The 21,763-nt window shown below is 46.9% G+C and overlaps 1 protein-coding gene across 2 annotated transcripts in view; it reads left to right on the top strand.

The window, feature by feature from the left end:
• Positions 1-21,763, top strand: part of PRKCB (protein kinase C beta) — a 311,539-nt gene that overhangs the window by 242,586 nt on the left and 47,190 nt on the right. For both annotated transcript variants that reach the window (XM_019922044.3, XM_019922043.2), the window contains exon 10: positions 12,087-12,260. In XM_019922044.3, the coding sequence (XP_019777603.1) occupies positions 12,087-12,260 (174 nt within the window). The remainder of the gene's footprint in view (positions 1-12,086; positions 12,261-21,763) is intronic.

Raw genomic sequence — 21,763 nt, 5'->3', positions numbered from 1 at the left:
TCAGAAGATGACAGATGGTCTGCTGATTCCTCAGGGAAGTCCCGTTTGGACTGAGCATGTAGCTCCCCGCAGGAGCGTCCCCTTAGCCTCTCCCGGAGGGCTGGTGCCAGCCCCACCTCTAAACACAGACAGTAAGACCTTGCCCTTCATTCTGGGCTTCGCATAAGGATCTCCTGGGAAATAGATTTTGCAGAAATTTTGGTCTATTGCTCTAATTCACTTTCTGCCACCTGGAGACTGTGGGAAAGAGCCACTGTACCCACCATTCCTCTTATTCTCTGTATTTATTCTTTCACTTTAACCATATGGCTTTCTGTGTGCAGGCTCTGAGTTTTACCTGCGTTATGTCACTCTGACAACAGCCTGCTGAGGGAGGAACTATCATTATGCCCCTTTTACATATGAGGGAACTGAGACTCAGAGAGGCTGAGTAACTTGCCCAGGATCACACAGCAAGCACATGATAGAGTTAAACTTTGAACTCGTGATTCCAGAGATGAACTTGTACCTACTGCGATTTTACAGTTCTAATTAGATATGAACTTCCAGCTTATCAGATTCTGTCAAGGTCAAAATCACATTCTTATGTTAAACAGCTTGTCAGGATACCTGCCATGCTGTAAAGAGATGAGGATGTGTGGACGCTCACCTTCATTTAGTAACCTGGCCGCACCCAAGTCTCTCTCAAAATCCTACTCCCGAGTGAGCAGACGTCCTTGGAAGAACAGTGGCCAGTGTCTGCCCAGCGCTCCAGCCCCTGATTGCAATACCATCCTGATGGCCTCTGGCCAGCTCATCACCTCGTCCTCTCCCAGGGCAGGCCACACAGGAAGGTCCCAGATATTTAGAAGGTTCCGATTTAATTGGTCTGGAGTGGGGCCCAAGCATCAGCCGGTAAAGGCTCCTCAGGGAATTCTCGTGTGCAGCCTGGAGAAAGAGGAGCTCAGTACGAGCAGGCGAGGCAAACCCAAGGAAAGGGTGGGGGAGGGGAGGAGACCGGATTTGCCTTCAGACTTAGAACTGAGCTGATCTAAAGTACTCTCTGCTCTGCAGGTCTTCGGAGGGACTGGGTAGAGCCCAAGCAGGAGACAGTCCCAGAGGGTGGGGGACCAGAGGGCGGGGGACTCTCAAAGAGACAGAACCCTAAAATAGAGGAGGGTACACACCTTGCACCAGATCAGACCCGCACCCCACCTTGTCTACAAGCCAGTGTGGCGGGTGTGGGAGAGGCCGGGAGAGGGGCTCGTGGTCCCCCTGGAGGCCTGCACTGTACACACCCGGCTTAACTTGCTTCTCCATCCCGCTCCCGTGCACCCTCAGCTCCCTGCACCTTACCCATCCTCTCCTCTCAAATTAGTGTTCGGGGACACTGTGAGCCCCAAATGTGTCTCTCTCTGTCTCTATTTTAGATGCACCATCTGAGTTCATCAAGTTAGCATCTTTTCCAGACACCCGTGTGTTAGTCAAGCTTGCAGGCTCCGACAGTGCTGGATGGTATGGTCTCTCCTCTTCTGACCCTGTCATAGGGATGTTATTAAGAACATTGTCCACGGCGGCAACGCATGTTCAGGATCCATGTGAGACATTTCCTTTAGGCCTAAGTTCTAGGGAAAGCTTATTTTTCTCCTCAAAAAATGATTTTCCCTGTAGAAAATAGGAACTTCTGTTATCATTTCATGTACCTCTGGTTGCTTTGGCCTCTAGGAAGCTGATAGTCCAACACACACAAACACACACACTATATTTATAATATAGGCACACACATACACGCTATGTGCTGTATACTCATTTTTAACCAGATTTATCAAGGTATGATTTCCATATCATAAAATCTACTTGTTTAATATTATATAATGTTGAATGCTACCTCAAATTCATTGTGAATTATAGGTTGGATATAGCCATAGATAAATTAAACGATGCTGAGAACCAAGTAACGAAAGATCTTTAGTGACCTAGATCTAGGGATTTTTTTTTGAAACTACTTCACCCTCACTCAGATATTTTCATTCATTTTTTCAAGAAATATTTATTGAGTGTCTAGATGTTGGGGATGTGACAGCAAACCAGTCAAACAAAACAGCTGTTCTCCTGTACTAGGGAGGGAGGAAAAGAAACAAATGGCGATTAATAGAATGCCAGGTGTGGGAAGAAAGACAAAGTAGTGGAAGGGGATGGGGAGTGACAAAGGGGCTGCAACTTTAGAGAAGGTGGTCAGGGAGGACCTCTGCAAGGAAGTCGCACTGAACGAGGTGAGGGAGCAAACTCTTGGGTGTATCTGGGGGAAGGATCCTGCAGGCAGGACAGAGTGTACGTGGAGGTTGGGAGCAGGTAGAGTGGAAACAATTATCTAGGAGGCAATTGCAGGAGACCAGGGTGGGGATCGTGGTGGCTTAGATCAGGAAGGAGGTTGGGTATGGCATGTACTTTGAATGCAGAGCTAACAAAACTTGTTGATGCCCTGGATGAGAGATGTAAGAGAGACGAATTAAGGGAGGCTCAGTTTGGCTTTGGACTTGCGGCAGGTGTCTGTTGAAGTTGGAGGAGTGGGGAGCGGGGCCTTGGTCCCTAACTATCTCTGCCCTCTCCCCTTAGTAAGCACATGGACACACAAGTCCCTCGGGGCAAATCTCCTTAGCCAGTTGAGAGCTGGAAATTGATGCTGTGTACAGGGATCACAAGTGGTCCCCTTGGTCCTTCTCTGAAAAGATGAAGCTGATGATAACCACTGTAGTGGATAGAATTGTCTCCCCTCAATATATATTTTCAAGTTCTGACTTACTGATACTGTGAATTTGACCGTATTTGGGGATAGGGTCTTTGCAGATGTCATCAAGTTCAGAGTTCAGACGGGATTAACGTGGGCCCCGATCCAATGACTGGTCTCCTTATAAGAAGAGGAAATTGGGGCAGAGACAGGGAGGAGCGCCGTGTGAAGACAGAGGCAGAGATTGGAATGATGTGTCCATAAACCAACGATTGCTGGCAACCACATAAGCTGGGAGAGAGGCATGGAATAGATTCTCTCTCAGAGCCTCTAGAAGGAACCAACCCCGCCAACACCTTGATTTCAGACTTCTGGTCTCCTTAACCGTGAGAGAATAGATTTCTGTTGTTTTACGCCACACAGTTTCTGGTTCTTTGTTATTATAACTAGTACAAGTCCCTAAGTACTCATCATTTGCCCAGCACGGAGCTGAATTAAGGTGTACAGTTTGCATACTTTATCCCCCAAAGTTCCCTTAGCACCACCCAAAGCTGAGCATTGCTAGTGTATCTGTTTTATAGACGAGGAAATTAAGGTTCAGAAAAGTTAAGTGACTTTCCCAAGGTCACGCAGCTAGTATGTGGGTGGAACTTGGATATTTACCAGGTCTCCTAATTCTAAAGTCCCTGCCCCAACCATGATGCCATCTTGTCCCACGGTCAAGGACCAAGGTTCCAGGCACATTTGGCCGTTTGGATTTGCCAGTTAAGTTCATCTCCATCAACTTTCTGGCTAGGAGTCCCTGGGCTACTTTGCTTTTATCTGCTGTCACCAGAGCTGCTGCTGCTGATCACATCTCTCCCAGAAGATTCTTGGGGAACAGATGTGGCTTGGAATTTGATAAGAACGTCCCTTCGAGACAGCCTTTCAATCTGTTTGGAATCCTCACCCTAGAGATGGAGGGACAGCTGAACAAACAGCCCATGCCCTCGATGTTGGTATTAACTGAAGTGGAAGCTCCAGAAACTGCGAGAGACAATTAATAAAAAATCATGTCTACGTAAAGGAGCATTTTAGATCATGGCCATCGCCATTGCTGGTGCTGTGGCTGCTTTTCTGTCATTTTTCTCTCTCATACCAACACTTCAGGGCACAGATGGAGGGAGTAAGATGTTCTCAAGCCACTTACTGCTTGGAAGCAGGGCCACATCTGTCCTGTTCGTGGACGCATCACCAGTGCCTAGCATCATGCCTGGCACACAATTCCCAATAGAGCTCTTGGACTAGATGGACGAACTGACTCAGACCAAGCTCATCTTGACAAGTAGATGAGTGGTTTGTTAGTGGTTGTATAAGAAATGGAGAAAGGACATAAGTGTTCTGTTCTTGACCATGAATTAGGCCACAAGGGCTGAAGTCTCAACAGGTAGGATGGGTAGGAAAAGGAGAACCGGGCCAGGATCTGGAGTCGAATTTGAAACACTTCAGCAATAATTTGCAGACAGTACAGCCTCATGACCCAACACTTGGTGCTCAGGGCTCAGAGAATCAGATGGTTAAGAGCATGGACTTTGGAGGTAGGTGACCTAGAAGGGTCACTTCCTAGTAAGAGTGACTTTGGACCACTCACCTAACTTCTCTAAGCCCTGGCTTCCTCTCCTGTGAAATGGGGATGGTAGCAGTACCTATACTACCCATCTGTGTGGAATTAAATGAAATAATGCACAGAGTAGGTAAGAAATGGGGGTGGTTATCATATCAGCCCCAAACTGGCCACCTTCTCTCACATGCTGGTCATCCCAGCGTCTTTCTCCCTGGCACACACATTGGCCCATTCCCTTTGAATGTCACCCGTTCTTTGTCCAGCCACCCGACTTGGTGCTACTGCTGCTCTCCCTGCTGGAGACATCTCAGAGGGCTGGGAGTTGGCATCTGGACTTTGAGTTCTAGAGCTTAAGAGCTCACTTCCTACAGTAATTCTAGACCAAGGTTTGTGGATCCAGGTAGTTTAATCCTAAGGGAACACAGTTGGCTTCCCTTTGGCTGGAATATGCCTCCCCCATGTCCACTGTGCTAGTCCTGGTCATTCTTCAGGTCTCAGCTTAACCATCACTTCCCCAGGGCATCTTTTGCCGGCCCACCAAACCAGGTTAAGTCCTCCATGTGAATACTCTCAGGGCACCATGAACTTCTCTTTCAGGAGTTTAATCATAATTGAATCGGACTCATTTGTGCCGGTGTGTAAGGCTCCTGAAGGGATTGTCATTCTGCATCGCCAGTGCCTGGCGCATCCCAGACACTTAATTCATGTTTACTGAACGAATAAATGCATTGGCCAGCCTCCCAAGTCCTGGGTGAGACTAGGAAAGGTGATACATTTGGAAGGCAGACTGAATTCCATCCCTGTTGCCCATCTCAATTGAAGCCTTAAAAGTTTTTCGATTAAAAAGAGCGTTCATAACGAAACACAAGAAATAAATAAAGCAAGGTAACAGGGGCCACACCTGACAAGGCTGGGTTGCATTAGGGCACATATGAACTCAGATGAATCTGTTCTAGTTGCCTGTTGCTGCATCACAAATCATCCTCAAACTCAGAGGTTTAAAAACGACAACACTTGTATATTATTATCTCTCATGGTGTATGTGGGTCAGGAGATTGGGAAGTCTCACGGGTTGCTTGTGGCTTGGGCTCTGTCCTGCAGTGGCTGGAGCTGGAGCAGCTGAGGCTGGAGCACCCAGTGCTGTCTAGGCAGCAAGCTCTTTGTGTGGTCTCCAGGCCTCTCCACGTGGTCTCATGCTGTGGCCTCACTAGCACGGTGGCCTAGGGCTCCAAAGGCAGGCGTCCCAAGAGAAACTGAGAGAAGCTGCTATCTCCCAAGTCACACAGGATCCCTTCCACTGTATTCCATTCATTGAAGCAGTCGCATAGGCTGCCCAGGTTCCAGAACAGAGGGCACAGACTATGCCCCTTGACTGAGAGTGTCAAATATTTACAGACATGTTTTGAAACCACCACAGAATATCACTTCTTTCATGATACCGGGAAAGCTCTAGGAAGCTCTCGAAAAGCTCTCCAAGGGCAGAGAGATTCCTATGGAAAGGAAAGCTTGATTCGAATATTAAGGAGCAAAGTTCCCTTTTCACCCCTGGTAACGACTGCGGAGAGAGCGTTGGGACACTCAAAATAAAAGGATTCTATCTGTTTTACTTCTAGACACCTCCTATCCCTCATATTAAATGAATCAATTCTGATATTACCTCAGAGTTCCTCAGAGCAACAAATTTAGTGATTAGAATCAAGGGGAAGGGAGGCGCTTGTTAAAATGCGTCCTCCCAGGCCACAGTCAGAGCTTCTGGATGAGAGGTGGCGCTTGGAATCTGCCTTGTAAACAGGTACCCCACGTGGTTCTGATATAGGCAAGAGGCACCTGAAGAATGGAATTTATAAATGATGGAATTTGTCTTGTTTTAGGTCATGTACTAACCTGATGCTATTTGTCTTACTGACATTTTTATTTTTATTAAGCATTTGTACTCCTCAAGCTATAATTTTGTCTTATAGATCTTTAAAAGGTAGACATTCACTCAAGCTAGTATAAATAAAATAATAACTTTATTGGGGAGATATGGAGGTTTCTATGGAAACAGCCAAGCCTCCTGAGAGACTGGAACCAAGAGCTGGAAAGCAAGGCCTTTGCTCATTCCCTGACCTTCATTTTTTTTTTTTTTTTTTTTTTTTTTTGCGGTACGCGGGCCTCTCACCACCGCGGCCTCTCCCGCCGCGGAGCTGAGGCTCTGGAGGCGCAGGCTCAGCAGCCATGGCTTACGGGCCCAGCTGCTCCACAGCATGTGGGATCCCCCCGGACCAGGGCACGAACCCGTGTCCCCTGCATCGGCAGGTGGACTCCCAACCACTGCGCCACCAGGGAAGCCCTCCCTGACCTCCTTGTTTCCCCCACACATCCGGGTCACTTTTCTTTGCCTGCATGTGGTAGGAAAGGACCACTCTAGGCAGATCTGTGTGTTTTTCTTTTCAGGATCCTAGACTGCCTACGTGGAGCATCCTAATTCCACATCTTTCAATGAGAGAATCTGATTGGTTCAACGTAGATCAGTTCTCCACCTCTAATCCAATCAGCTGTGGCCAGATAAGTCCCCTGCCCAATCAGAAGGCTCTAAGAAGGAGTTGGAAGAAATGAAAAGCATGCTAGGGTCCATATCCAAGTTAAACTGTGACCACTTTTTTTTTATTTTTAACATCTTTATTGGAGTATAATTACTTTACATTGTTGTGTTAGTTGCTGCTGTATAACAAAGTGAATCAGCTATACGTATACATATATCATATCCCCTCCCTCTTGCGTCTCCCTCCCTCCCTCCCTCCCTATCCCACCCCTCTAGGTGGTCGCAAAGCACCGAGCTGATCTCCCTGTGCTATGCGGCTGCTTCCCACTAGCTATCTATTTTACTATTTTACTATCTCACTTCGTCCCAGCTTACCCTTCCCCCTCCCCGTGTCCTCAAGCCCATTCTCTACGTCTGTGTCTTTATTCCTGTCCTGCCCCTAGGTCCTTCAGACCTTTTTTTTTAGATTCCATATATATGCGTTAGGATACGGTATTTGTTTTTCCCTTTCTGACTTACTTCACTCTGTATGACAGTCTCTAGGTCCATCCACCTCACTACAAATAACTCAGTTTCGTTTCTTTTTATGGCTGAGTAATATTCCGTTGTATATATGTGCCACATCTTCTTTATCCATTCATCTGTCGATGGACACTTAGGTTGCTTCCATGTCTGGGCTACTGTAAATAGAGCTGCAATGAACATTGTGGTACATGACTCTTTTTGAATTATGGTTTTCTCAGGGTATATGCTCAGTAGAGGGATTGCTGGGTCTTTTGGTAGTTCTATTTTTTTTAACTGTGGCCACTTTTGATAATGTAGTCACTCTTATTTTTTCCCAATCTTTTTTGAAATACATGTTCTAGAACAGGGGTCAGCAAACTACTGGTGCTGGGCCCACCAGCTATTTTTATAAATAAAGTTTTATTGGGACACAGTGACACCCATTCACTTGTGTGTGGTCTACGGCTGCTTTCCCACTACAGTGGCAAGTTGAGTAGTGGGTACAGAGACTGTCCCCTGAAGCCTATGATATTTACTCTTTGTCCTTTTACAGAAAAAGTTTGCTGGCCCCTGCTCTAGAACTTGATTCAGTTCTATCTCTAAATTGTTATTAATGCTTTTGTGTGTCAGCTCTGTTTTCCTCCAGATGCTATAGGAGAATTTTCCAGAGTTTGCCCCTTTGTGTAGCACTTGCAGGATGTGAGGGGGTGTCCTCTGGTACTGGCTATTCTCCCCTCTACCCCTGTGGCTTAGGACAGGGCGAGGCACTGAGAATCTTCACACATCCCTGTTGATTGACTGAAAGATAAATGTCTCTACAAATGCAACAGTGTTATCTAAGGTGTGAAGCACATAGTATTGATGATTTGCAAGATGATTTTAGTTGAGTAGTTGAGTTTTTTTAAGGTGGTACATAGGTGCCCTATGAATGATAAGGTTTTTCTCTTTTTACGTTTTCTCTTAGTCTTTCTAATTACTTGAATCAGAAAGTCTCATTTGATGACAACGTGCTATTAATAGCTAACATTTGCTAATATCACTTTTTTCCTTAAACAAGAGGAAAACACAGGCCTGGCTTGGAACCTTCCGCAGCCAGCAGTATCCAGCTAGAATTTCCTAGCACTGCTTTGCTTTTATTTACTTTTTTTAAAAAATAAATTTATTATTTATTTTTTGGCTGTGTTGGGTCTTTGTTGCTGCGCGCGGGCTTTTTCTCTAGTTGCGGCGAGTGGGGGCTACTCTTCGTTGCAGTGCACGGGCCTCTCTTTGCAGTGGCTTCTCTTGTTGCGGAGCACGGGCTCTAGGCATGTGGGCCTCAGTAGTTGTGACGTACGGGCTTAGTTGCTTTGTGGCATGTGGGATCTTCCGGGACCAGGGCTCGAACCCGTGTCCCCTGCATTGGCAGGCGGATTCTTAACCATTGCGCCACCAGGGAAGCCCTCACTTTTATTTACTTTTATGCTCATCTTCCACTTATGGCTGGTGATACTGGCTTGCCATTAATGGTGGTGATATAAAATTTCCTTTTCAGATAAATGTAGTTAAGTAAAGATGTGACTAGATTTAAAAAATACTAAGTAAATACCAGTTTAGGTGGTAGGGAAAAAATGTGAAAAAGGCACGTGAATGATTGATTGAAGTTTGGAAACACTCGCCCTAAAGTACCTGCCGTAGATACAAAGCAGTCCCAGTGTCCAGAGGAGGGAGTGACCTGTTTGGTCTACGTGGATCATTGAGGGATAGAGAGGAAGGGAACATCTGAGCTGAATCTCAGATTTTCTGAGCAGTGAAAGCGTGTGGAAGGACACTACAGGCACTGGCAATAGAAGAGCCAGAGGAGAAGAAAGAACAGGATGTGGTCAAGAAATTGTTTGACTTGCGGGAGTCACTGAGGGACTGGAAACATTTGAGTAGCCTGGTCAGATCCGCACTTTTAGAACAATCATCAGCTCCAGCAGGTTAATCTCTCTGAGCCTCAGTTTGTTCATCTGTAGAAGGGGAGTAATTGAAACAGACGTAGGGTGTTCACCCCTGCCTCTGGTGCCTGGGGAAATTCCCAGCCATCTGTCCTGCTACTCCTCCAGACAGGGGACTGCACTGACATTCAAGGTGTCCGGGGCCCCTCCCCTGTGTTCCTGGGTGGTGGTGGGGTGGGGTGGGTTGTCTACGAGTACTCTGGGTTGTTAGATGGTACGTCGACCAGTGGTGACGGGGCAGTGGGGTTGCCACACTCACAGCCAGCTCAGCGCTGAGCCCCTCCTGTGTACTTGGGGGTCCTCTCAGCTGATGACTCTGCTTCCATCCTCCTTCAGTCTCTCTACCCTTTCGCCTCTGGCTAAGTCACCTCTCCGCCCTTGCCCCAGCCCTGCCTTCTCAGGAATCTGGGAGCAGAAAACCCCTATCTCCAGCCTACTCTTAACATCTTAGTGGAGTCATTGGTTCTGCCTTGGTTGAGGACTAGGGAAGGAAAAACGGCTCTGGGTACCCGTGAGGGAGCAGAGGGAGATGGGAAATGAGCTAAAGACATGCACTCCAGCACTTTGAACCCTCCTCTGCCATGGGGGCGAGTGGGTCTGCTGTGAGGCTGAGTAGATGCCCGGCAGGGAGGACCTGCCCAGCTGGCAGCTCGTATTTCTATGGTGAGGCTGGGGGAGGAAGCAGTCGGAAAAGTCCTCTTCGTGCGGAGGTGTGCGTCAGGGACTTTCTCCCTAAGTGCTCTAGATTCCTAGGCCTGAATCGCCCATGGCCACCCCTGGCTGTGATGAGAGAGAAGGTGGTGCGGGCAGGAGACGGGCCTCTGTGAGGGGCGGCGAGCGCAGCCCAGAGCTGCCGTGCAGGAGTCCAGTCAGGCCTCTTACCATCAGGGCAGGAGCTGAGCGGACGGTGCAGGCTGCCCTCCTGCCTCGGGGCTCCCTCTGTGCGTCACTCCCTCTGGTCCCAGGCCTCTGTTGCTCTCTCTGATCCTCCAGCTGAGTCAGGGACGAGCATTTCATTTCCTCAGCCACCTAAACTCCTTGAGGATTCTTCTGGAACTCTCACACGTGGAGTGTATAAAGGCAGAGACCTTGGGATCAGGTAAACCGGAGTTCAAATCCTGGCTCTGTCCCTAACTGAATTTGTGGTGTGACAGGTCACTTAGCTTCCCTGAGCCCCGGGCTCCTATGAAACAGGGCTCTTTTCTTTTTAATTAATTAATTTTTAAACTAACTTATTTATTTCTTATTGAAGTGTAGTTGATGTACAATATTCTGTTACCGGTGTACAGTATAGTGATTCTCAATTTTTAAAGGTTATACTCCATTTACAGTTATTATAAAATATTGGCCATATTCCCTGTGTTGTACAATATGCCCTTGGAGTTTATTTTATACCTAATAGTTTGTACCTCTTAACCCCCCACCCCACTGCTCCTCCCCCCTTGAAATAGGGTTCTTAATGGTACCGACTTCCTAGGGTCTTAGGCAAAGTGAATGAGACATAATAAATGAAAACCATTGTCTGGCACCCTGGTAAGCACTCAGAATATTGTGGTGACTGATATTATTGCCTGCGAAATGTCTGACACAGTACACACAGTATATAGTTACTTCAGTCCGATTGCTTCTTCCTCCAGGAAGCCATCTCAGAAGCCCCCAGACCAGGTTAGGTCTTGTACAGTGTGGTCCCGCCCCATGCTCCCTAAGAGGCTTCTTGAGAATGGTACCTGCTGGTCCCTGTTCTCTCTGGCATGGTCACAGCCAGTGCAAATAATGATGTGTCACAAGCCACACTGATTAACATGCTCGGATTGTGACCACAGCTGCATGAAAGGAAGCCCCAGGACAACAGGAGAGGATGTTAAAATATTACATTAATCATCCCTGTAATTAATGTCCAAAGTCTTCCTTCCTCCCTAGAATGCAGGGTCAGAGAACGTGCCTGCTCATCTAATGCTGCTTCCCCGGTGCTTAAAAGGCTCTTAATGAATATTAAACAACTGGAAGAATACGGAAACAGTTGCCCCAAATTCAGTTCTTTCAGGAATTCACTCATTCCCTCCTTCAACAAATACTTCTTGAACACCTACTGTGTGCCAGGCACCGTTCCAGACTCTGGGGTTACACCAGTGAACAAAGCAGGCAAAGATACTTGCCCTCATGGGGTTTGTATTCTCGTCATGTTCGGCTGGCATTGATACGTATCCCAAAGGGATATCCGAATGCTTGCTCATCACTCTTGGAAACATCCTCTATTTTTAAAAAATTAAAAAAAAAATTTTTAGTGATACGCTTTTTAAATATTTGAAGTATAATTGATGTACAATGTTGTGTTCGTTTCAGGTGTACAGCAAAGTGATTCCGTTTATATACCTTTATTCTTTTCCAGATTCTTTTCCATTATATGTTATTACAAGACACTGAATTCCCTGTGCTACACAGCAGGTCCTTGTTGATCTATTTTATTTATAGTAGCGTGTATCTGTTAACCCCAAACTCCTAATTTATCCCTCCTTGCCCCCACCACTTTTCCCTTTAGTCACCATCAGTTTGTTTTCTACGTCTGTGAGTCTGTCTCTGTTTCGGAACCATCCTCTGTTTATTGGGTTCAGCCATTCAAGGTGCGAGGTCTGTGGGAAACTTCACGTGTCGTACCAGCATCCACCGAGGGCACGTGGACTAAGCTTGGAGCAGATCTGAGTGACCGTCAGCCGCCTGTGGCTTCCCCGGGGCCCCTTCCGCTACTACACTGACGTGCCCGCTCTCTCGCAGGTCATGCTCTCAGAGCGGAAGGGCACAGATGAGCTGTACGCCGTGAAGATCCTGAAGAAGGACGTGGTGATTCAAGACGATGACGTGGAATGCACGATGGTGGAGAAGCGGGTGCTGGCCCTGCCCGGGAAGCCGCCCTTCCTGACCCAGCTGCATTCCTGCTTCCAGACCATGGTAACCGCCTGGGGGCCTGGGCCACTCCCTCTCCAGCCTTCAGGCTTTGGCCAGAGCTGTCCCGGCAGCGGCCACCCCAAACAGACACCCGGACCCTTCCCCTCCTAGAGACAGGAAGCTGTCAGGGCCCAGGGACAGCCGGCCGCGGAGAATTTCTGAGGTTGCGGCTGAGAAGCACTCTCCCCTGAGGCAGATGCTGTTTCAACAAAGATAAAGAACTCAGGCAATTGGTTTTATAACCAAGGGAGCAGGGCCTTTCTCTGGCAGCAAGAGGTGACTTGCGGACAGGAACTCAGGACTCACAATCTGAGATGTACTAGCAGAACTTACAGATGGGGATGAGGGATAAGGTCCTCCTATGTGCCCCTAGAGGGTCACAGTCGGCCCTGTGGACTCTTCAGATAAATGCACGAGTTCACGTTGCAGGTTGCATGGACCTTCTTGGAGGAGGGGTTGCCTGAGAACACAGCCCTCTCAGAGGACTCCCGGGGCAGGGGACACAGCCCGGGCAGGAACTAGGGAGGTCAGAACCAGGCTCCTAAGAAGAAGGGGACATCTGTGCACTGTCTGCTATTGACTGTGGTTCTACCTCTATCTGTGAGAATAAGAGATGTCCCTTCAAGCATCTCCTTACCTTTCCCCTGTTCAGACTAAACCTTGGTCTCCATACCTAGGGGGGTACTTGTGGTGATCAGGCAACAATTTGGGGACCCATTCACCTCTCCATGTTCTGCTATGACAGACCCCATTGCCTTGTATCCACATATCTTATCTCCTCTGCTTTAAGAGTATGACCTTCTCAGAAACGGGACCCAGCTTACTCAGCTCTATACCTCATCTGTGAGCCTTTCCCAGGTACCAGGCACTGTGGCGGGGCGGGGCAGGGGGCAGGGGAGAGATGAGGCAGAGCGTAAATGCAAAGAGATACAAAGTTAATTCTCGCTTTGGGAGCTTCTGAGGGCCAAAGGCCTAGTGTCTTGAAGCTGCTTTAAGGGAGTTTTCAAGATTATTTTGACTCTCTCCAGTTCTCACCCTACATCCTGATTGTAGAGCCCAACCCCTGTGCGAGATGGGACACTATTGCAAGTTGCGTGTACCTTAAAGCTTGGGGCTTGCTCTCTTCTCCAACATCACCAAGTCCTGTGCTCTGCTAAGTTAGACTGAGTCCCTCCAGCCTAGGAAGACGCAGAACTGGGTTTGGGGTGGGTTTTCTCAGTGCAGACCATACGCCAGGCATAGAACTACCTGTTGTGAAAGGGGAAGAGCCAGAACCCAGCCCCGTCCCTGTTCTAAGTAGTCTCTTGACACATTTGGGGTCAAGATCCCAGCTGTGTCACTTTCTGGCCGAGTGGCCTTGGGAAAATTAGAAAACCTCTTGGTATCAGTCTCCTCATTTGTGAATGAGCTATGTCCAAGGTTGCTATGAGGAGGAAATGAGATTATACATGAGAAACACTTAACACAGTGCTTGGTACCTGGTAAACACTCATAGATGCTGGTTCTTCACTTCACAAGCATTTAGCATTGGCCTTGGCCTGGACCAAGTACTGAGGTATAGTGCTGGGTAAGCTGGGTCCTGTTCCTGAGAAGGTCATGCTCTTAAAGCAAAGTAAACAGACGTGGGGATAGTTACAAAACAATGCAATGGGGGGCTGTGATAGCAGAACTTGGAGAGGTTGTTGCCTGATCGCCACAGGGGCATCTATGTTTTGGGTGCAGGGATGATTTTCTGCTGGGGCCCATTCCCTGAATCCCAGACAATCTCCCTACCACAGGTCATCAAGGGAAGGAACATTCTAGGCAAATGTGTACAGTATTCCCCTGTGTGGCTTTGGCCCACCAGCCTCTTGTTGGGGTCTGCTGGTGACGAGGGGCTACAAGAACATTGTTCACTCCACTGCAGGCAGGACTAAGCGCTGAAATCGTGTTTGCGAAAGTATAGAGCGGGCACCGCCATGCAGAATGGTCCTGGGTAGCTCAAAGGGGGATTCTGGGTGGTGCACGGATTTTAAATTACATTCTTTTCAGTTCACTTTATGTTCTTCTGAGTACCTCAAAGAGAATGTTTCTGTTTGGTGCTACCATGGCCATTAACATCTTTTTAACACTTGACCTTTTTTTTTTTTTTTTGCGGTACGCGGGCCTCTCACTGTTGTGGCCTCTCCCGTTGCAGAGCACAGGCTCCGGACGCGCAGGCTCAGCGGCCATGGCTCACGGGCCCAGCCGCTCCGCGGCATGTGGGATCTTCCCGGAACGGGGCACAAACCCGCGTCCCCTGCATCGGCAGGCGGACTCTCAACCACTGCGCCACCAGGGAAGCCCAAACACTTGACTTTTTAATGAAGAGAGAGGACCAAGCTTCAGGTTCTGAGCTTTGGCAAAGAGCAGTTTCTAAGTCGCTGTTTTGCTTTTATTTTCTATATATTTTTACAGATTTCTTTCATTTATGGCAATATAAAGTCTTTTCATTTTTAAATTTTGAGATATTATAAGACAAATATAGAGAAACCACACACAATTGATGCTTTAATAATGAGTTATTACAAGGTTACGTTCCTCCTACCACCATCCAGGTTGAGAAGGAACTTCAGCAGTCACTCTAGAGGCCTCTCTACGTCCCAATCTCAATCTCCCCGCAAATGGGAGCTTGACTTCCTTGCCAGTCTCTATAGTTTTATCACTTAAGTTTTAGCATCCCTTGATAAGATAGTTTACTCTTTCCCATTTGTAGGAATTTGATTTGTCTTTTAATAGGGTGATTTCCCTCTCCATTCCTTCCATCCCTTTCTTTTATCTGCTAAAGATCCTGGGCTGTTTGAGCCACAGCGTTTTCACAGTCTGGATTTTGCTGAGTGCATAGTCATGGGGCCCCTCCACATGTTTCCTCTGTCCTCTGTGTTTTCTGCAAATTGGTAGCTGGACCTAGAGGTTCGGTCAGACCCAGGTTTGACCCCTTTGGCAAGACCATAGATGGCTGTGTGTTTTTTCATCCAAAGTCACATAATGTCCGGTTGTCTCTGTTTTTGTAAAGTGTTGGCAACCAATGATGCTCTGTGCCTAGGTCCATGAATTCATTAAGGATTGTGAGATGGTGATATCCTAATTCTGTCATTCCTTTTTCTTTATTAGTTGGAATTCTTTTATAAAGAGAGACTTCCCTCATCTGTTGCTTGGTCCCCTGGTGATACAGTTCATATAGGAAAGGCAGGATAGATGCGTGACACTTTTTTTTGTTATTTGACAGTTTTCATGAACTGGCTCACTGTTACGCCCCAAAGATGACAAAAGTTTGCTTTTAAAAATAAAATTTTTGAGTAAAAGAATAGAGTCCTTGGGCTTCCCTGGTGGCGCAGTGGTTGAGAGTCCACCTGCTGATGCAGGGGACGCGAGTTTGTGCCCCGGTCCAGGAAGATCCCACGTGCCACGGAGCGGCTGGGCCCGTGAGCCATGGCCGCTGAGCCTGCGCGTCCGGAGCCTGTGCTCCGCAACGGGAGAGGCCAGAACAGTGAGAGGCCCGCGTACTGCAGAAAAAAAAAAAGAGAGAGAGAATAGAGTCCTTGTAAAGAAAAATATTCAGTGAGCAATAATTCACATTACATGGGACTTGGCAAAGATCAAGAAGGGCATACATCTTACAAGTCCAAATCCCTGGTGTTACCTTGGGGAGTTAAGGCCTAAAGGTATTCAAATAGTGACAGAAACGGGATTAGACTAGACTCTTAGACCTCTAGACTCTCTCATTCTCACATCTTTTCTTTTTTTCCGTTGGTGGTTCCCAAACTGACTCGTGGACATCACCACATAAAGGACAGTCTCAGTGGTAAACAGACTGAGTGGTAAACAAGGAGATCTTGTTCTCAAGGCCGGGCTGACTTGGAGCAGCAGTTTTCAATTTTAGCTGGATGTGTTGAGATTGGGGGAACTTGGTCATTTGTGACTAATATTCATTAAGTACAGTATCTTAATGTGTAATTTACTGTTTTAAACACGACAGAGTAGAGTGGATTTGAGGCTCTTCTTTTAACATTGAGCCTTGGATTTCATTATGCTTTCTGGAATTGGAGAGTAGGGTCTGGATGTGCATGGAAATTGTGCAGGAGTTGTCACCTGCCAGGAAATAGAGATTAAGAACCGAGAGAACATAAAACACAAGAATTGAGTGAATTCGAGTCTTGTATGGGGATGGAGGCCTCCTACTGAAGACCGACCCACGGTCTCCCACTCCAGCAAGGCCAGGGACGGAACAGGTTGCTTTCTTGTTGGTGAGGATCAGATGAAATCGTGAACTCATGTTGAGGGGCTGTATTGTTTGGGGGGGAAATGTAACTTTAAATAGCAGAGTTACGCTTGGCTTGGGGAGATACACTCCCTGCCAGCTGAACTCGAGGCCCTTGGGGGGCTGAGCGGGGTTGGCTGAGGGGAGAGCAGAGACCCTCCCATCTCACATCCACTCAGCAGCAGATGCTCATTGAGTGAAAGGCCCCCACTGAAAATGTTTTTCATTTACTTTTTCTTTTGGCTAAGCACATATATTTTAATTTTACATAAATTTATTTCAAAGACCTAATAATGCCTACTATACGTGAGGCATAAGCCACATCCGTGGCAGCCCTTGCATGGGTCCCGACATCGTCCCAATGTCACAGACGGGCACTGAGGCCATACGGCTAGTACGTTTCAGGGCCAGGACTTGAACCCAGGCAACCTGGCTCCGAGGGGCTTTACACTTAATCCCTGCACTATGAGGTCTTTTGAGTGTACGTTACCCGATTTCCACTCTACCTGACACACGTGGGGGCAGAACCGCCAGCAGCCAACCTGTCTCCAGGCTCCAGCAGGGGCCCGGCCACATCCTTCACCTGGTGCTTCCTCCTTCAGCTTTCCCATCCCTGGAGTGGATCTGACTTTCTGTCTGTGCATCTGCCATCCTGTGGGCCTTTGAAAACTCTGTTTCGTTCCACCCTCACAAAACATCTTGGGTGGAAGGGATTATCTGACACCCGACTTGGCAGGTGAATGGATTGAGGAACTGGGATGTAGGGTAGTTTTCCCTGGACACAGCACAGGGTCACAGGCCCACTGAACCCAGAGCCCAAGCTTTTGCTAGCAAATTATGTTGAGTGGCTACCAAAGTGGCCTCAACAGGGATGATCAAAACCACAAAAAGCAGCAGCCTTAGTGTGTCAGCCTGTGTCAGGCACTGTGCTCAGGGCTCTACAGGTAACCTCTCATTTTATCCTGCTGACACTTCGACTGGGTGGGCCCTGTGACTACCCCCAGTGTATAGATAAGGGCGCTGATATTCAGAGAAGTTCGGTAACTTGAGCAATGCCACACACAGTGAGGGGGGTGGCGCTGGCATTTGTTCTGTAAGACTCTAGAACCCCAAACCCCGAAGCCTTGCTATCCTGCCTCTGTCTTACTTCCAGATTCCTTTTTCTAGTTTAGAAATTATCTTCATTGTCATGATCACATTTAATTTTAACAAGAACACCACAAGCACGTATTACTGTCCCCACTTCTGCAAAGGAAACCAACCCTCAGAAATTTGAAATGCCTCAGGTTACACTGTCGGTAAGTGGCAGGTGTCCTCATGCCCCTTCAGGTGTTCTTTTCACTATGAAAAAGTCACCTACTTACCCCACAAGGATGTTGCGATGATTGGAAAGATTTCGTGGTGGGAGTGATTTTCAAATTTAGGGAGCCCTGCCTATAGGTGAAACAAACCATTGTTAACCTGGCTCAGGTGAGCAGGAAGGCCCATGAAGGTGGTCATCATCTCACGCTCACCTTCTGGAGTTGCATATCCTCTGACCCCCAGACTGGTGCTCCAGAGGTGGAGGCGTCCTGGCTGGAATAGGCAGTATCCCTAAAGCCAGCATCCCTGAAAGTCAGATCATTACTGCCAGTCTACAGGGGGTACTAAGGCTTATTGATTCTGTCAACAAATATTTATTTGTTGACATAAATATGTCAGGACCCAGCTGCATCCCTGTGAGGGTACATCAGTGAACAAAAGAGATAAAGTCCCCTGTTCCTTTGGAATTTACATTCGAATGGAGGAGACAGATAATAAACAATAATAACAAAAAATAAAGGGGGGAGAGATGGATGGATGAAGACAGAGATGCTATTTTTGATTGGATGATCAAGGAAGGTCTTTCTGATAAGGATGACATTTGAGCAGAGACCAGAGCAAATGAGGGAGCGAGGCACGTGGATGTCTAGGGGCAAAGTGTTCTAGACAGCAGGGAGAGTGAGTGTAAACGCCTGAGGCAGTGACATGCTCGGCATATATGAGGAGCAGCAAGGAGGCCAGTGTAGCCTGAGTGGAGCGTCATTTTGTATTTTGTGACCCAGAATTCTTTTATGAATCATCTACCTTTAAAAAATGACAAATTTATTATAACATGCTGCAAATTTGATATAGTTTTTTTGCTAGAGACTTAGAATTTGGAAGATAAAAGATGCTTGATAAAACAGAAAAATCTTGAAGGTGGTCAGAATAGATAAAAAGGAAAAAGACACCCTACCAATATACAAAACAATTTTTGTCATTCTTAAAACGATACACGTTTAATTTCTAAAAACTTGTTTAGAAAAGCAAAGTTACATCAGAAGTATTCTTAGACAACTGGATTTTAAAGACCCTTGAAAAGCATGCATGGCACAATGTTTACAGAAAATGTAAGCTATTACATTCTATTTAAGAGATTATTCTAAATGTTTTAAAATTGAATCTGCACACGGAAAAGAATCAGAGACACAGATAAGATAAATCGAAACTTTGATTTGATTTAGGGAGGGGCCAGTGGATAATTGTCTTCATTTTGAATTTATATTATTTCAGGAGAGTCGATGATAAAACAAGTTAAAAGTGTTGAATGTGCCACAAGATGGCAAAAGTTAATACTCAAATACACAGATACAAAAGCCATCAGAAGGGGCTTGAATTTTTAGAGAATTGCTCATTAGAGGAACTGATCTTCAGAGAATGGGGTTTAGGCCAGTTGTTCTAGAAGCACAAAGGGATAAACACCAGCTTCTCAGTCAGATAAATCTGGGTCTGTGATTACTGGCTGTGTGACCTCCAGGAAGTCACTTAACAGATCTGCATATTCGTTTCATCATCTTTAAAGTGACATAAGAAGTGAGGATTATAAGAGGTGGTGTGGGCTTCCCTGGTGGCGCAGTGGTTGAGAGTCCGCCTGCCGATGCAGGGGACACGGGTTCGTGCCCCTGTCCGGGAAGATCCCACATGCCGTGGAGCGGCTGGGCCCGTGAGCCATGGCTGCTGAGCCTGCGTGTCCGGAGCCTGTGCTCTGCAACGGGAGAGGCTGCAACAGTGAGAGCCCCGCGTACCGCAAAATAATAATAATAAAAAATAAAAGAGGTGGTGTACAAAGTGCAGAACAAACAAAAAGGGAGGCTACCCGCATTATTTGAGCTGGGCTGGAGGGGCACCTGGCTGGAGGGGCACAAAAGGATTATGTTTCCTCCAGCCCTTTTGCAGTTTTTCCCGGGTACAATTGTCAGCCCAGCACATTCATGCAGTTTCCCAACCGCCAGTGGGCACAGGCAGTTAAGTCTCCTAAGCAAAACATCTATTTTAAATGTTTTCTTTTCAATTGAACATATGCACTTCTTTTTTCTTTTTTTTAAAAATAGAATTAGATTTTATGAGTCATTGAAGGACAGGAATTACTTCCTCCCCAAATTTGCTGTTGTAGCCCAGCAGGAACTCAGTTGCAACGCATGCCGGGAGGGGCGTCAACCCAAAATGCAAAAAGGGACAGGGAGGGGGATGAGGATGATTCCACTTGTAGAGGTGGCCCCTGACGACATGTCCATTGAGCACTGAGAGTGTCCAAGTGGTCCTGGTAACTCGGGGTCAACTCTGGGTTGGCAGCAGTATCCAAGGATATAGTTTAATGTAAGGGCGTTGCTGTAGGAAACTCTTGGCCGTAGTCTCAGTTGGCCATGGTTGAGTTGCAGGAAACAGAATACCTCTTCCAAACTAGCTGATGTTAAAAAAAAAAAAAAAAAAAAAAAAAGAATTATTGGAAGAAAAACAACCCAAAGACAAAGATGTACCTGAGCGTCATGAAGATCTAGAAACTGTAACTTCAAAGCTTTCTAGACTGGATCTCTGTTTCTTTTTCCTTGCTTTCTTTGTTTTCCCACACACACACACACCCCCACCCCCGCTCATGGTAACATGGCTTCCCTAGTCCCTCGCAGTTTGCCTATCCACCAAATTCCCCGAATTCCAATTCATACACAGGAAAGAGAATCTGATTGATTCAGCATAGGTCAGTTGTTTTATTCCTAGCCCAATCACCTAGTCATTGGCTACTAATTCAGCAGGAACCTTTAAGAAGGGGTGTATCTACAGGGAAGGAATAATTGGCGCTCTTGTCAGGTGGGAGACGCCACCTTGAATCCAAGGAGGCCAGCTGGGTTGGAGCAGGACATAGCCTGCTGCTAGCAATGCAAACATGGTATTCAATGCATCCAAGGAGAGGAAGCTGGAGAGAGCTTGATAGGTGTCTGGGCCTCAGGCAACTAAAGCCATCCAAGAATCTTGAGTGCAGGAAAGGACCCAGGAATGCAACCCAGGCATATAGAGCCGGGGTGGGGAGGAATAGACACAGCCTGGTTCTCTCTGCCCTCTGATGGTGGCTTTTGCATATTCATTCAATAATCAGAGGTCCATAGAATTCCAAGGAAGAAGAGAGATGGCCCTAGCCCTTGAGAACTTTGCTCTCTATGTGGAAGGACAAAGCTTAGAAAGCAGAAAATACAGTTAGAGGAGCATCAAGTTGCTTGATTCTGATAGAGATTCTTAGGCTATAGAATACAGAGGAAAGAAGGTGTCCACACACTCACTTGAGTGAGCCTCTGTGAGTTTGCATGGACCCCATGCATTATCTGTTACATCTTTGCAAACCCATATGGAAGAGAAGCTATTCCTGCCCCTTTAGGAAGGCAGGGGAAGTTTAAGTAACTGATGCAAGGTCTCAGAGTAAGTAAGCGGGATAACCGGCACTTGAACCCAGTACTAGCTCGTGCCACAGCTAAGGCTCTTAACTGCACAGCTTCTTGATAGAAACAGATGGATCTTTGCAGTAAGAGGAACAGTTTACAGACAGGATTGATTCACTGACCAGCTTGGAAAATCACTAAAGATCATTAAATAGATTAACGCTTATGCAACTCACCTTAGAGCAGGGTACGCGCTTAGAGTTGCCCACATTGTTGATTTTCTCTGTCCATGGTATCTTATTAAAAGTGGCAAGTGTCCTCCTGACAGTCACATGGGCATTGTGTCACATCCCACTTTCAGCTGTCTTGGAGGAACAGTGATTATCTCTTTAAATGCCCTGCCCTGTCCAAGGCCTCCCCTGGTGAATTCTGCACATGCAATCCAGCCAGCGTTTTAAATCAGACTACCCTCATATTCACACTCCAAATTTGAAAAATTCTATCCCACCATTTTGCAC

Source organism: Tursiops truncatus, chromosome 15, assembly GCF_011762595.2.
Source record: "Tursiops truncatus isolate mTurTru1 chromosome 15, mTurTru1.mat.Y, whole genome shotgun sequence".
Taxonomy (NCBI): Eukaryota; Metazoa; Chordata; class Mammalia; order Artiodactyla; family Delphinidae; genus Tursiops; species Tursiops truncatus.
The sequence above is the reverse complement of the archived record's forward strand: the minus strand, read 5'-3'. Positions and strand labels throughout refer to the sequence as shown.